Source organism: Mustela nigripes, chromosome 15 (assembly GCF_022355385.1).
Source record: "Mustela nigripes isolate SB6536 chromosome 15, MUSNIG.SB6536, whole genome shotgun sequence".
Lineage (NCBI taxonomy): Eukaryota > Metazoa > Chordata > Mammalia > Carnivora > Mustelidae > Mustela > Mustela nigripes.
The window spans coordinates 27,707,667-27,723,299 of record NC_081571.1 but is presented as its reverse complement, the minus strand read 5'-3'; the positions used below and the strand labels follow the sequence as shown (position 1 = coordinate 27,723,299).

The window sequence follows — 15,633 nt, the reverse complement described above, 5'->3', positions numbered from 1 at the left end:
CCTTCTGTCTCTTCAGAGTAATAATGGAGTCTGAATTCAGCCCGTTTCCTAATACTCTCAGTTTACTGCTTAATTCCAGTGTGAGTTACAAATTGCTGAGGCATGGCCGGCCGCATCTATATGGTGTGATTTTAATCTTTTCTGTGAATTACTAAGGACACAGAAGTGGTTTCTTCCAAAAAAGGGTTCTTTGGTCCCCGGCAGACCATGTGGGGAAACCCTTTGTACTCTAATTTCCTAGAGACCAGGAAGAGAGCAGCCTTATTTAGAGCATTTTCTCCTCCTCAGGGATTAATGGCCAGTGCGAGAATCATTGCCAAATCTCAGGACCAGGGTTTCTAAAGCCCAAGCAGTAGGAGTCCACTCAGCTTCTCTCGTATTTTCTTCCAATGGAATAAAACTATTTTTACACTCACCAGTCCTTATATCATTGATTTAACAAATCTTTGTTGTCTGCTTAAGTAAATTTCCCAGCAGTGTATATTACCATTATTGACTCCATAAAAGGCAGGATGCCTAAACAGATAATAATCATCAAAGAAATTGAAAATGTGATTAATAATCTACCAATAGAAAAGGGCCGAGAACCTGAAGCATGTTAAATCTTACTAGTAATCAAGGAACTGCAAAATCAATGGCAACAACAGATATTTTACCTGTTTTATTAAGATTAAAAAGATTGACCTTAGGGGCGCCTGGGTGGCTCAGTTGGTTAAACCGCTGCCTTCAGCTCAGGTCACCATCTCAGGGTCCTGGGATCGAGCCCTGCATCAGGCTCTCTGCTCAGCAGGGAGCCTGTTTCCCCCCCACATGTCTCTGCCTACTTGTGGTCTCTGTCTGTCAAATAAGTGAACAAAAACTTAAAAAAAAAAAAAAAGATTAATCTTAAACTTTGTCGTTGGATGCCCCAAATCTAGATCACTATATACCAGTAGTAGTATTGTAAATTGGCAAAAGCTTTGTGGAAGGCAACTGGACAGTATCCTACTTACCCCTTGAAACAGAAAGGTAAATCGTCAGAATCCATCTCATAGAAATAGTTACACGTGAACACAAAGTTAGGACTAGGGATGATAACTGCAGCGTCAGTGTGCATCAATTAAAAAGTGGTAAAATAAATTATGGTATATCCACATTATAGAATATTATGATGCTATTACTATGAAGTAAAACCAAATGTATTGCAATAAAAAGTTGTCTAAGACATTTTGTTAATTCACTTTTGAGATTTTATACATAGACTTTAACGTGTGTACATTTTTATATTAAGTTTTACTTTTTATAAATCTAAAATTGGCAAATTATACCAATGTCTACACCACCAAGAAAGTATGTGTGTCCCTGGAGATTCCCACCCTCACCAAATGTCGTGCTGTCAGACTTTTCCATTTTGCCCATCTGATGATTATGAAATGGTATCTGTCCTCTCTGATTACTGAGATTGAGAAGCTCCCCTTCTCAATGTTCTCTAGACATTCAAGTTTCTTCTTCTGTGAATAGTCTGTTCATGTGCTAATGTCAGTGGACTAATGGGGTTGATGTCTTTTTTTTTTTAACTGATTCAGCAGCATTTTAAAATATATACAGACACTAATCCTGTACAAAGCTAGGATATAGTCCCTTTATTTTTTAAAATAGTATCATTATTTTGAACTATAAAATAAAGCATAATTATTATGGAATGTTTGGAAAATACAGAAAAAGATTACAAAGGCATTTAAATTTCCTGTGATCACACTGACCAAGAATAATTACTGTTTTCTACATGGAATCTCTCCTTAAGAGTGTTTCCTGCTATGCATCTATACTTTTTTGTTTTAAAAAACCAAGATTGTTTTATATACATTTATCCACTTTATTTTTTAGCACTTACTTTTTACTTATGTATGTCTTAGCTCCTCAATTAGAAGCTAAGATCAATAGTGACAAAGGCCCTATTTTGCACTACTGTGAGTCTCACATAACATCAAGCACAATAGTCTATTCTTCAGTAGAGATTTATTAAATATTGACTTGATGTGTCTTCCCTTCCAGCACATCTAGGTGTGAATGGTGTCAAGGTCCCATGTTCGGTGAAGGTTTTCGAGTCATCCGATCCTATGATGGTTTTGGAACAACACACCTTCCTATTTTGTTTCTTGTGTGTTCTTCTTCCTGCTATAGAGAAGTAAAGGAATGCAGTTTTGTTTCAGGTAGTATTCCTAGTGGAAAAATAACTCTAAATTCTGCATTGATAAGTCAGGCGATGATTTAGGAGTCCCACTTTAAAAGCCATTAGAGTTTATGTCTATAGTAATTAATCTCTTTGAGAGTACAGCTTCTTTCTTCTGTGGCTCCTCTTTGTAATCCCAGGTCCTTAGGAAAGTTTGTGACTGTTGGGGAGTGGTTGCAGAATGATTACTTAAGAAGGATTAGTAAAAGGTCTTTGGATTTCAGCGGAAATCTAGAAAATTTCTTTTAGAGCACATTTGCTGTCAAATGAGAAATGATGGAAAACTTTGCAAAAAAAAGGATTTACATTACAACTGTCACTTTCATGCATCCATTCCAAGAGATAAGATAGCATTTCAAAGTCATCAGTGGGGTTCATTTCTCAGATGAGTTCAAAGTCATGTACCCAAGTTCTCTTTGTGAATTTCTGTGGAAATCCGTCCAGTGCCAACCATCTCAATTGTGGATTGTTTTAGGGAATAAAAGATTCATTCCAGTCATATATTTAGTTGTTTGAATTCATTACCCAGGCTCTTAGAAAACTGGTACAATCTCTCAGTTATCCTGACCCCCATCTCACAAAGCCTGATTCCATAGACTGCTGCCAGCATTCAACAGGCCTTCAGTGAGAGCTGGCAAAAAAATAAAGTAAAACTTACAAAATTACATTGCAAAGCAACATACGAATGCAGTAGAACTTGAGGCTTTAAGAATTAGTGTTTGGTAAGAGAAAGGTAAAAGCCTTTTGATATACAAACAAAGAAATTTTAGAGTAGCACAGAACTGTTTCATATTTGGTATATTTTTTAAGTGCACCTAAATCCAAAATGTCATTGCTAATGACAAAACTTGATAAAATAAAATGATTGAAATTTATATATATCTTATCTTTAGAGAATGTCAGAAAATACACATTATGTCAGGTGTGTGTGTGTGTGTGTGTGTATGTGTTTCGTTTAGTACTATTTCAATCAAAGACAAAATAAACCAGACAAAATTTTTTCTGACTGTTGATTTCAATAAATTGTGTTACTCGTACTCTCCTCCTTTAGACTCAGTTTGATTTTAAACAGAACTATGAAAACTTTGTTTGAGAAGTATATACCATATTCACCAGCAAAAGAATAAAATTCTTTATACAGAAGTAACTACCATATCATGCAAGTAATCCAGAGGAGATGTTTATAGCATAATAACAAATACATGTATTAAAATGCAATATATCCATACTTCTAAAACAAGATAAAAAATAAGATTACATCCTACTGGCATGTAGCCTATTCATACTCACCTTTGTCTCTGAAATGCTTGTAGGAGGAAGAATTATTTTTTAATTTTAAAAATGTTGATTTTTGCTTTGAATAACAAGGTGATGTGATATTGAGATAGGAAATAAATTGAGATAGGGAAGAAAGAACAGCTTTCAAAGGAAATTACAATATCTTAGAGATGCTGCAGAAAAATGAATATACCTAGACATTTGAACAAATACGAAAAACACTTAGAGCCCAATCTCATTATTTCCTCGTGGTTAGTGTAAACCTTGAATCTAAGTGATCTGAAACATACTTATCACACAAACATTTGAAAACAGAACTAAACCTAAGAAGAAAACAAAGTTCTCCTTGTAATGTCACTCAATGAAAACCAGAGATAACCATCTCGACATGTATATTGTATATGTGCACATTTATATATTACCTTTTAAAAAATATGTATTTATTTTAGAGAGAGAGCGAGAGCATGAGCAGGGGGAGGGGCGGAGGAGAATCTCACGCAGACTCTCACCTGAGTGCAGAGCCTGACCCAGGGCTTGACCTCCGGCCCCTGAGATCATGACCCAAGTCCAAATCAAGAGGCTGTCCCTTAACCACCTATCCACCCAGACGCCCAATATTACTCTTTTGTTAAAGAGGGAATTATCTACCTCACACCATACACAACAATTTCTAGATTCCTCAAAGGTTTAAATTGAAAATACAAATAAATAAATAGGGTCTTAAATAATTAGAATGAGAAGGACCTTTTTAAGCAGGAAATGCAGCCAAAAAGAAAGGATGAACAGATTCAATACGTAAAAATTTTTTAAATTCCTGGACAGCCAAGATCCTCATACATAAGGTCAAAAGACAAGCAACTCATGGGAAAATACCTGTAATACATATAACTGACCAACAGGAAAGTCGTGATTGTAAATGACAGAAACCCACTCTAAGGAAATGTAACCGTATTCGTTTGTGTGTGTGTGTCTTTAGGTGCAGCCAATTCAGGAACTCAGACGGTCATGAAGGCAGTATCTGTTTTTCTGCCTATCTATCTAGCTATCATCTATCTCTGAGCAACACTTTTAAGCTTGCCTCATTTCCAGGTAGCAAGGATGGCCACGGATGATTCCTGGAATGTCAGGAACCTTAGAGAAAAGTGCACTATCTAAGCCCAACCATTACACTGAAACACATTAGGGATGATTTTCTTTGGCTCAACTTGGTTCACATGTTCATATATGAACACAACGTTGTATCTTCATGGTTGGAATGCTCTGATTGGCCAGGACTGAGCCACATGCCCATCTCTGGAACTGGGAAAGGAGGAATTCCCTCTTCCCAAAACACATGAGTCAGATTCTCTCCAAGAAAGAGTTCTGGGACTGAAAATTGAGGGAAGTTTCTCTAGCCCTCTTCTATGTGATGCACGCTCACACATGCACTTGCTGTTATAGGACCACTTTGGGATTATTCTTATTCAAAGTGGGGAGTTTTTTGACATGAAGACCTTAAATTTTAGTTTATAAAAATCATGGAGGGCGCCTGGGTGGCTCAGTGGGTTAAGCCGCTGCTTTCAGCTCAGGTCATGATCTCAGGGTTCTGGGATCGAGTCCCGCATCGGGCTCTCTGCTCAGCAGGGAGCCTGCTTCCCTCTCTCTCTCTCTGCCTGCCTCTCTGCCTACTTGTGATCTCTGTCTGTCAAATAAATAAATAAAATCTTTAAAAAAAAAAAAAAAAGATCATGGATAAGCCTGGAGGACATTATGCTAAGTGAAATAAGTCAGACACAGAATGAAAAATACTGCCTGATCTCTCATATATGCAGGGTCTGAAAAGGTCAAGGTCACAGAAGTAGGGAGTAGAATAGTGGTTACCAGGGCCTGGGGTTTAGGGAAAATGGGCAGATGGATGTTGGCCAAAATCAATCTATTCCCTTATGTTGTTATCTTTCATTGCTAAGCTTAGCAAGTCTGTCTTTCTCCCCAAATTACATAAATATCTATCTGTACTTTACTTATTTTACATTTTAATACTGGTGCATCTCAAAATTACTTTAGTATGGAACATGAGGTGTGGTTCCAAATTTAAGTCTTTCTAGAATGCTGGGAAGTTGTTCCCCTTTCTGTTCATTTCCTACTGAAGCTTTACCCTACCAACTCAAAATGCCACCTTTATGACACACTGAATTTTGAGATAATTAGGCCTATTTCTGTTTCTTTTTTACTTTCTACTCTATTCCATTAACTTGTGATGGAATATCTATGTTGGCATCTATGTGATGCCAACACCATATTGTTTTAATTATTTTAACTGAAACTACATCTTAATATATCTTATTCAAGTTCCCACTCATTGCTATTTTTGTTCAGTACTTTTTTTCCCCCAAAGATGTATTTATCTACTTGAGAGAAAGACAGCAAGAGTGAGTCAGGGGAGGAGCAGAGGGAGAGAGAGAATCCCAAGCCAACTCTGAGCTAAGTGTGGAGCCCAAAGCGAGGCTCGATCCCACGACCCTCAGATCATAACCTGAACCAAATGGAGAGTCAAACGCTCAACCAGCTGAGACACCCAGGCTCCCCTGTTCAATAGATTTTTGTTATTCTTATACCTTCATTTTTATATGATACTTATTAAAATCTTTAAAATTACTTTGTATTATCTTCCTCCCTTTCACCAAATAAACTACTTTGGATTTTTGTTAGCAACTGAAGGAAACTGAAAACCACATGATATAGAACACACACTGTATGACTTAATTTATGGACTAATAATGGTGATGATATTAATTCAGCTATTGGGAGATTTTTTTCTATATTATATATATAATATGTTATATATATATAACATTAGGTATACTATATATTATATATATATTCGCCATTGTTTATGACAAAACGCTGGCCTCTTTTTGGAAGCAGTGATCATGAATATTGTTGTTTATGCACTTATTTAAAAAGTAGAGTTTTTAAGCTCAAAGATTTGATCGGTGTAGCTCTGAGGAGTACTCTACCTTGCTCAGGAAAACTGGATGCCAGCTCTGGTTGCTCTCTGCTCTGTCCTTGGTTCTCTCTGTGAAATCCGCATGCTTATTTGGCTGGGGCAGAAGGCAGGGGTTGGGGGTGAGCCAGCAGGGTCTCTACAGCCCCCTGTGCTGGGGATTGTCCTTTCCTGCTTGGAACCTAAGGAGGTGGAAGTATGTGCCATGTCCTGGGCCCCGGGTTCTCAGAGGTCACATACTGGTGTCCCTGTTTAAGCAGCACCTTAACCCACAGAGGAAATGCTTTACTTTCATACACCCGACGTCATACCTCCTGTACCCTTAACAATCTCTTTCCCAGGAACCGCCCCTCCAACAACACACCGTAAGTGACAATTTGAAGACATTCGATGGTGTTACTGTCTGCCAGAGATGCCAGGGCTGGAAATGCGGCAGCACCTGACCTCAGCCAAGGCAGCCCAGAGCATTCCCCAGCCTAGGCTGGTGCAGCTGCAGTGAGCTTTCCAAGTGGTCCTGCTGGGGGGAGTCGGGGCGGGGGAGGCCCCCACCTTCAGGTTCTGGGGTCAGGGCCTGAGATCCCAGAGTTGATTGCTCAGGAAGCCAAAGGAATGTCCTGTTTCAAAATGATGGCTGGACCCTTTTATAGGCCCACCACTCTCTGGGAATGCTCTGTCCCTACCAAACTCCCAGACTCAGGATCCTTACTTCTAATAAGGTCAAGGAAAGCAGAGATGGAATCATGTGGCTGAAGCTCCTCGGTGCATTATGGGACTGACTGACAAGGTACCTAGTGCGGGACTTGGCCCGAGCCAGGGCTCTGAAAAGGGTAGCTCATATCTCTAGTGTCAGAATGTGTATTTTCCCAGCCTCAACCCAAATCTCCCTTCTTTTATACCATGATGGCTGCCTTCAAAGGCATTATGGTTTGTCTTTTTATATAGATTTTAAACACCTATTTCCCCAATTTCTTCTCTTTTTAAATTATCAGCACAAGGACATTTCCAATGGATTGAATATCAGTTGAAGATCTCTGACTTTTGTTGTTGTTTGCATCGTGATTAAGTGGGGGGGAGGATGTAGAGATTAATGGCAAAATTGATTCTTTTTTTTTTTCTATTTTTCCCAAGTTGTGCTTAGTTAAGCACTTCTAATCTTTAAATAGGATTCCTTTGGCTAGCAAACAACGCCACCGTTCCAAATGCAATTAATCTCAGAAATCCATAACTGTGCAAATCAACAAATGCCAACCCATTTTGATGATCTAGCCACTCTTTTCTGACACATCAGGAATTCCTGTTTTTCACCCATAAGAAATGCTGTATGTTTGATCAGAAAATGGCAGTTGGAGGACATACACATGAGAGGCCCAAGGGCCCTTCTGCTGCATACCTCTGGGGAGACCTGAAGATGCTTTGTTTTGTAGTGGAAGAAAGAAAAATAATAATCACATCAGCATTATTTGAGTAAAACTTAGAAACTAGTGTTCCCTGGAGATTTTTTTTTTAGTTGAGTTCAATTCACCAGTGATTTACTGAGCACCTACTAGATGCCAGGAACCATGAAATATAGGTTCTTTGGATCTAGTATCATGTGGAATGTTCTATGATAGAGATGTGAGCATGGTGGGAATGCAGTGAAGCATCACAGAGTCACTCACAGAGATTAAGGAAGCTTTTGTGAGGGCATATTTGTCAAGCCAAGTGAGCAGGGTTAATGTCAAGTTTACAGCAGCAAATTTTGGGAGATGAGGCTTAAGGCTAGAGAAATAAATTGGATGAGTCATGAGGCTCTCACGTGATGCGCTAAGAAGTGTTATTAACTGCTAAAGAGTCATTGAAGATTTTAACAGAAGAATAACATGATCAAATGTGTATTTTAAATAGATTGGAAAATTCAGAGAAGATGCTGGGGTTTCCAACCAGGCAGGACCGTAGAGGTAGGGAGGAAAATTTTCCAGAAATATTTAGAAGGTAAAATGGGCAGAAAGGATTCATGAAGGAGAAGGGGCACCTCTGGAATGATTCCCTTGATCTCCATTTCGGGGGAAGAAGAAGTTTTGAAAAAAATCTCAACTTCATTTAATTCACCAAGCCTATAACTGTGTTATAGAAAAAAAAAAACAGTTTTATAGAACTGATATGATATTTTTAAACTGCATATTGGTTTTAATTCATATTCTGTTCTCTTCCAGACACTAAAGTGAAGTTGAGGTTATTTTATGTCAATGTCACTTTTTAAAAATCTAGATCTGTCCAAAAAAGCAAGGGTGATTATTCTCTCTATAAAAGGATTCTTCGTTTCATAAAATAAATCTTTTTGTGCTCTCACTGTCTCTCAGATAAATAAAGGAAATCTTTAAAAATAAAGAGCTCTAAATATGATTTAATATTCTGCCCCTCATAAATATACCTATTTTATAAAAACAGACATATACACACTTTTGAATTGATTTGTGAATTTTTTTTTCTAAGACAGTTTTCTGTTGTTGTTTTGTTTGTTTTAGAGTAAGTGGCAGGTCAGTATTTTCTCAGGTGACTTTAGGAGAAAAAGACACTAAGATTTGAATACTTCTAATTTGCTTACTTAATCTCTCAGCAAATAGTGGACTGTCTTGCCATTACTTCAGACTCTTACATACAATTCACTGTAAAGCAGATTACATTGCCTAAATATTTTATAATTTGCTGAGCACTTTCACATACTGAAGGAAAGGAGGGATTTTAAAGCCATCGTGTTTTTAGTATTACCTGTGTGGCATGGAAGATGGATTACTCAGCACATTTCCTTTTTCTTTTTCCTCCTTTGGAATAAAATCCTGCTTTTTAATTAGGCACGACTGCCTTACAATATAAAAATACTATGTTTCCCAGGTTCTCTTGAAGCTAGATCCAGCCACTAACTTACGGTGATGAAATGCCAGTGAAAACAATGGCAGGATACCAGGAAGGCCAGTTAAAGGGAACAGGTGGATTTGAGAGAAGATCCCTTTTGCCCTTTGATCTCTCCCCTTTCCTCCAGCCTAGAATGCAGAGAGGATGGCTGGAGTTCCAGTAGCCATTTTGGGCCACGAGGTGACCTTGAAAATAGAAAGTAGGAGCCTCGATCCTTCGTGACACCATAACCCACAGCATCAGACTCGTGTGCCCACCTTATACATGAAAAGAACCCAATTTCTACCTTGTTTAGCCACCAACCACCAATACTTTGGGCTTTTCTGTTCTCTCTAGCCAAACTTAATCTTAACAAATATAGCTTGTAATACACTCCAATCCACTGCATCGGGAAGGAGTCATATACTCCCTCTACTGGAGTAATGTGTTTTTAGCTCCTTTCTTTTTCCTTTCAAGCTTCTCTTACCTTTTTTTTTTTTTTTAAGATTTTTTTTTTTTAATTTTAGAGGGGAGGGGCCGAGCACTAGCCAGGGAGTCTTTTTTTTTTTTTTTAAGTTTTTTTTTTTCTATTTGACAGGGAGGGAGATCACAAGTTGGCGGGGGGGCGGGGGGGGGGGGGGGGGGAAGCAGGCTCCCTGCTGAGTAGACAGCCTGATGTAGGCCTCAATCCCAGGACCCTGAGATCCTGACCTGAGCCAAGGGCAAAGGCTTAAGCCACTGAGCCACCCAGGCACCCCAGCAAGGGAGAATCTTAAGCAGACTCCTGACAGAGCATAGAGCCCGATGTGGGGCTCCATCTTAAGACCCCAAGATCATGATCTGAGCCAAAACCAAGAGTTAGATGCCCAACCTCATCAGACACAGGTCTATATGACCTATGGGCAAGGAAGAAATCAACCACTTCGGGTCAAATTATTTTCTTTTTTGTTCCTGTGTGTACCTCTAAAAAGGAAAAACAAAGTCTTCTAAACCAGCAAACCAAGAAAACCTAGAAACAGCATGCAAGCATGTCAGATCTGCTCTGTTATTGAGTGCCCAACATCTACTGGGATAGAAATGCCTGGCCCTACCTCACCATAGTCCCTGCTTGGCTCAGACACTACTAAGCCACCCTTAGGCTCTGACCCTTTTCCGCCTCTGAATCCTTATTCAAGTAATTCACCAGACAGGGCTTCTCTTTGTCGACATGGTAGCATCTCATACATGTATTTGCTATCACTTCTTCTTGCGTTGCTGTGTTATTGTTTGGGGCTGGTTAGCCACTGTCCCAGGAGGCTAAAATGAGACTCTTGCTGTTTCCATTTTTAAATGCTCAAATGTTAAGTTTCCAAATTGAGGTATCATACAGAATATTCCAAATCAAAGTGCTAGGAAAGGAGGTGGACAAAACTAGTTTTGGGGCGCCTGGGTGGCTCGGTGGTTGAGCATCTGCCTTGGGCTCAGTTGGTGATCCCAAGGTCCTGGGATCGAACCCTGCATCACATCCATCACATCAGGCTCCCTGCTCAGTGGGGAGCCTGCACCTCCCTCTCCCTTGGCCGCTCCTCCCCCTCCCCCCACCACTCTCTCCCTGTCAAAGAAATAAAATTTAAAAAAAACAAACCAAACCGGTTTTGTGACAGCTAGTTCCAGCTGCAGTGGCAGATTCCTACTGACTGGGGGACTCTCCAAGAAAGCCACAAAACTGCCCCAGACAGTGTTTGCTTTGAGCATCCACCAAGGCCAGAAGGCACAATGCCTGATCAGGACAGGGCCAGTGACAAAGACTGTGTCCTCTTCTTTCTACCCCTTTCAGAAAGGGTCAGAAATTGCCACTGAGTGATGGGAGAGCTCACTGGGGGCAGGCAGCCAGGGGGCAGGGGGTGACCAGCACAGTCAGCGGGGCCCTTCCCCCACTGTGGGTTTCAGGCCTGAGCCAATGCTCTTCTCACTTGCTTAAGAGCTTCCCGTGTGATTGTCACACTGGACTAGATGCTTTGCTGCTACCACAATGCTGCTTTTCTAACCCAAAAGGGCAGGAGGGACTTGTGGCATCTACCAGAGATTTCATGCAGAGGCAGGAAAGAACCTTCCTTGGAAGAGGTCATAAAGGGCCGGGGAAAGAAAGAGTCAAGTTATGGGGGTGCCTGGGTGGTTCAGTCAGTTAAGCATCTACCTTTGGCTCAGGTCGTGATCCTGGAGTCCTGGGATCCAGCCCCACATCAGGCTTCCTGCTCAGCGGGGAGTCTGCTCCTCCCTTTGACCCTTCCCCTCTCACCCGTGCTCTCTCTCTCTCTTAGTCTCTCTCAAATAAAAAAAATGTTTTTTAAAAAGAAAGAAAGAAATGTATTTTTTTTTAAAAAAAGAAAGAAATGTATTTTTGAAAGAAAGAAAGAAAGGGCCAAGTGACTCCGTGCTGCCACTAGCTGCTTCCATCCCCTCTTCATCGGTCTCACTTGCTCAGAGAAGCAGCCACACCAGCTTCACCCTTTGGCCCCTCATGGCCCACAGGCAGTGCTTGAGTCCAGGGCACTGGAACTACCTGACCCTGTGGAGAGCCTTTCTGTCCCAGCTTTTTTTTTTTTTTTTTTTAAGATTATATTTATTTATTTATTTGTCGGGGGGGTGTGGAGAGAACACAAGCAGGCAGAGCGGCAGGCAGAGGCAGAGAGAGAAGCAGGCTCGCCACTGAGCAAGGAGCCCGACAACGTGACTCTATCCCAGGACCCTGGGATCATAACCTGAGCCAAAGGCAGCGGCTCGACCAACTGAGCCACCCAGGCCTCCCTGTCCCAGCTTCTTCTGAAAATTGGAAAGGATATTTCCTGACAACCTGGAACATGAGAAGGGAGGTCAGTGTCCTCAAAGTGTCACACCAAGTTTGAAATGTCTGACCCTCCTCAACATTTCCACATCAACTCCCTGGATATGTTTCATCACTAGGAAAATCTGAACCAGTTACATTTCCAGTATCTTTCAAATACACAAAGCTGATGTTTAGAAATTCTGCAGAATCTAGGGATATGCCCAGAATAGGACTATGACTAGATTTCTCTTAAGGTGATCTTTTTGGGAGCAAATGGGCCTATTTCTCAGGAACTCAGCCAAGGCACTTATAATTTTTTTTAAAGTTTCGTGAGAACAATGGGCTTACTCAGAACTATAGAAATAATAACTTGATGTGCTTCCTTTACTTTTCTTTAGCTGGGTTTCCCATAGCTTAGGAGTCGTATACATTTTTGTACTAAATAGAGATGCACATTAATTGCATTTTTTGGTCCCTGAGTCACTCTTGCTTCTGCCATACACTTTTAATTGGAAAAGTGAGGCATTAAAAAGTAAGAATTACCCAAATCATTTATAGTAATGCAAAATTTGGCTCAACAACCAGATCAATAGTCTCCAAAATGCCTAGGACAGCTACAGAGACAGTCACAAAAAGTCATTATGTAATTGGGAAATATCTGCTCGGACACCAGATTTCTAATTGACCTTAACCGAGGCTTCTCTTGGCCCAGAAAGCATGATAATAGACAGTCCTTAAAACAGCATCCAGACAAGGGCATTTCTTTGTAACACCATACATCATAGAAAGCATCACCTTAACTGAAACTTTCCAATTTCATTTCCCCTTCTATTTGGCAATATGCCAAAAAAGAGACCCAAAATGATCTACTGTATTCCTTTTGGCAAAGCTCAAGGAACCCTCCACTGTCCCTGGATTTTGATTCCAACTCCGGTCATTCCATTAGAATAATAGAGGGTGTTTGTTATCAAGACTATTGGATCCAGCTCCTTGCTCGCCCCTCCCCGCTTTGACTGAGCAAGTAGAATTACAGCCCTTCCCAGTTCTCAGGGGACACAGCAGATAGTATTTCTTGTGTAAAGACAAACAAAAGAAGTAGGAAAATATTATTATATTGTAAAGGTAACAGGCATGCCATTAGGCACTCTCTCAGCCTGGGGGTCTAGATCTTGCTCTGTTTGGCAGGACTCCTGCCTGAGCACAGGACAGGGAGCTCCCCTGACACTTTTTTTGGGTTTACAGGTAGCCTGGGAGGTGTCTGCACAGGGCAGTGAGACAGAAGCAGGCCTGTGTCATGGCTAGGCGTCACTTCTGTTAGTCTAGCAGCTGGTACGGCACCGGGGCAAGTGCAGCCCGGAGATGGAGGGGATTGCGGTCTCCACATGGGCGAAGGCTGGGTGGTCAGTGATGAAGACACCATTCAAGATGGCTTCTGGGTGCACACGAGGGACCCGGCACAGACCTACCAGTCTACTCCTCCCGACCTTCCTCTCACCCCTGCCCCAGACCATCTCTCCTCCCCATTCTGATCACTCTTTCCGTCCCATAACCGTGAGAGCTCTCTTTTCTCTATTCTCTGTGAGTTCCTGGGACACACCATCTTTCCCACCCTCCCAAACAGCTACATTCTCTTTCCTTTTCATTAGAGAACGTGATTTCCTTATCTAAACCACAGCCCACAGTTCTCAGCCAAAGCCAATCTGGATCCCCTTTCCCCCAGGGGCCCAGAAAGCTCTGTCTTCAAAGCTCTTCGAAAATCTTCAAATAGACCTAGCTCAAAAGCAGTGTCTGCTGAGAAAGGTTGAGAAGCCCACACTAAACACGCAATTCCAGGAACAGGGTGTGCACCAGAATGTTCCCTCAAGAGAACACTAAGTTGGCACGGAAGTATCCCATAAAAATCCTATGTGCAGTTTTCTTATGTCAAAGAAGTCCTTACCCCTTTTTTATGACACTATGTCTGAATTAAATCAAGATCTCCAATTTACATAACTTTGAGACATCTTAAGAGATCTATTTCAAGAGCTGAATGGGAAGTGGGTGAGCCAAAGCTCTCTCTCTAAGGTGTTTTTTAGCCTTGCTCAAGCACCGGGCACGATCGGTGCCTGAAATTTCTCTGCTGCCATGTGGCAGTAATTTGTATCTGGAAATAGTCTTTTTTTCATCGCTTATGATGCCTCATGATTGCCATGTACACATTGTGCAACAGTTCTCCATGATTTTGTTTCTCACGTCACTCCACAGATTCTCTTAATAGCTTGCTTTTACAGGTGAGGAAACAGAAAGCCTGAGTTTTAAAGGGTTGGATCCTGAACAGTATACTTTCAGGCTTCTAAACGTGAACATGCTCAGGGCTCCTGATACAGAAAGCCTATTTGCTTTCTGGAAAATCTGTACCTTCCACCTGTGTACACACCACACACTCACCAGCACAGTGAGGAATGTCTTGAAATATTTAATCAGTCAGTAGAGGAAAACAGTCCCCTCTTGTGCTTATTTCAATGGTCTTTATTTGAAATTCCCTATTCTCGAGTAGTTTGACTTTGTGATCCTTCTGAATTTTGCGGAGAGCCAACATGACAGAAATCCTCAACGAAAATGAAGAAATGCTTCACTCTTCTACCAGGAGCCAGCCTGAGCCAGCCTTAGCTATTTTCATTTTTAAAAGGAAAGGAACAATTTAGAAAAAGGAGAAGCTAAAAGTAACCCACGCTTCCACAGCTCGTTCCAGAAGTAGGAACAGCTTGTTTACTCTGAGGAACCAGGAGGAAGTTTGCTCTGTGTCCCCCATCTGGAGAGCCCAGGTCAGGGCCCGCATCAGCACCAGCAGCCCCGGAGGGGAAGTTGAGAGCGCTGACCCACGTGACTAGAAGCCTGCGGGCACTGAGAGACTCCCAGAAGCTAGGTAGAGCCTTGCTCTGCTTTCTCTACTTCTATAAACTCATCACTGGCAATGGTCATGTCATGGTGTCTCCGCGTGCCGAGAATCGTATGTAACTTAATGAACACGTGCTTGTCAAACCTGCAAATCCCAACAGCTGTACTTGGGTACAAGGGAAGTGGGTCAAATGGAGGCGCTCGCTCCTGCTATGGTGGCTTTCACACTGCATCAAAGGGTTGTGTCAAACAGGATGATGGGTGTTGCAAGGGGCAGAGACCACAAACCGTCTGCCACCACCACCAGTCACCACGGAAGCTCATTGTTGCCTCTCTCTCAACCCTTTCCGGGCAAATAACATCTGACGCCTTGCAAGAGGGCAACACTTTCTGGAAAGACGGCAGCTCTAACCAGAAAGTCTGATCAGGCACGAGAAAAAAAAAATATCAGATTGCCAGATATTTCAGAGTACATTTTCATTCCCGAGTATGATGGGTCCGAAATGCAAACCATTGCCTTCGATTCAGCGCTAATCCAAGTAGCTAAAAGGAATGAGAAGCAGCAAGATAGAAGCTACACCCTCCAAAGCCTTTCTGCTTGGGTTG

General features: G+C 41.4%; 1 protein-coding gene across 1 annotated transcript in view; it reads left to right on the top strand.

Moving 5' to 3' along the window:
- LRRC63 (leucine rich repeat containing 63) overlaps positions 1–15,633 on the top strand; it is a 70,955-nt gene that overhangs the window by 37,642 nt on the left and 17,680 nt on the right. The window contains exon 9 of the mRNA XM_059377780.1: positions 2,035–2,192. Within this exon, the coding sequence (XP_059233763.1) occupies positions 2,035–2,192 (158 nt within the window). The remainder of the gene's footprint in view (positions 1–2,034; positions 2,193–15,633) is intronic.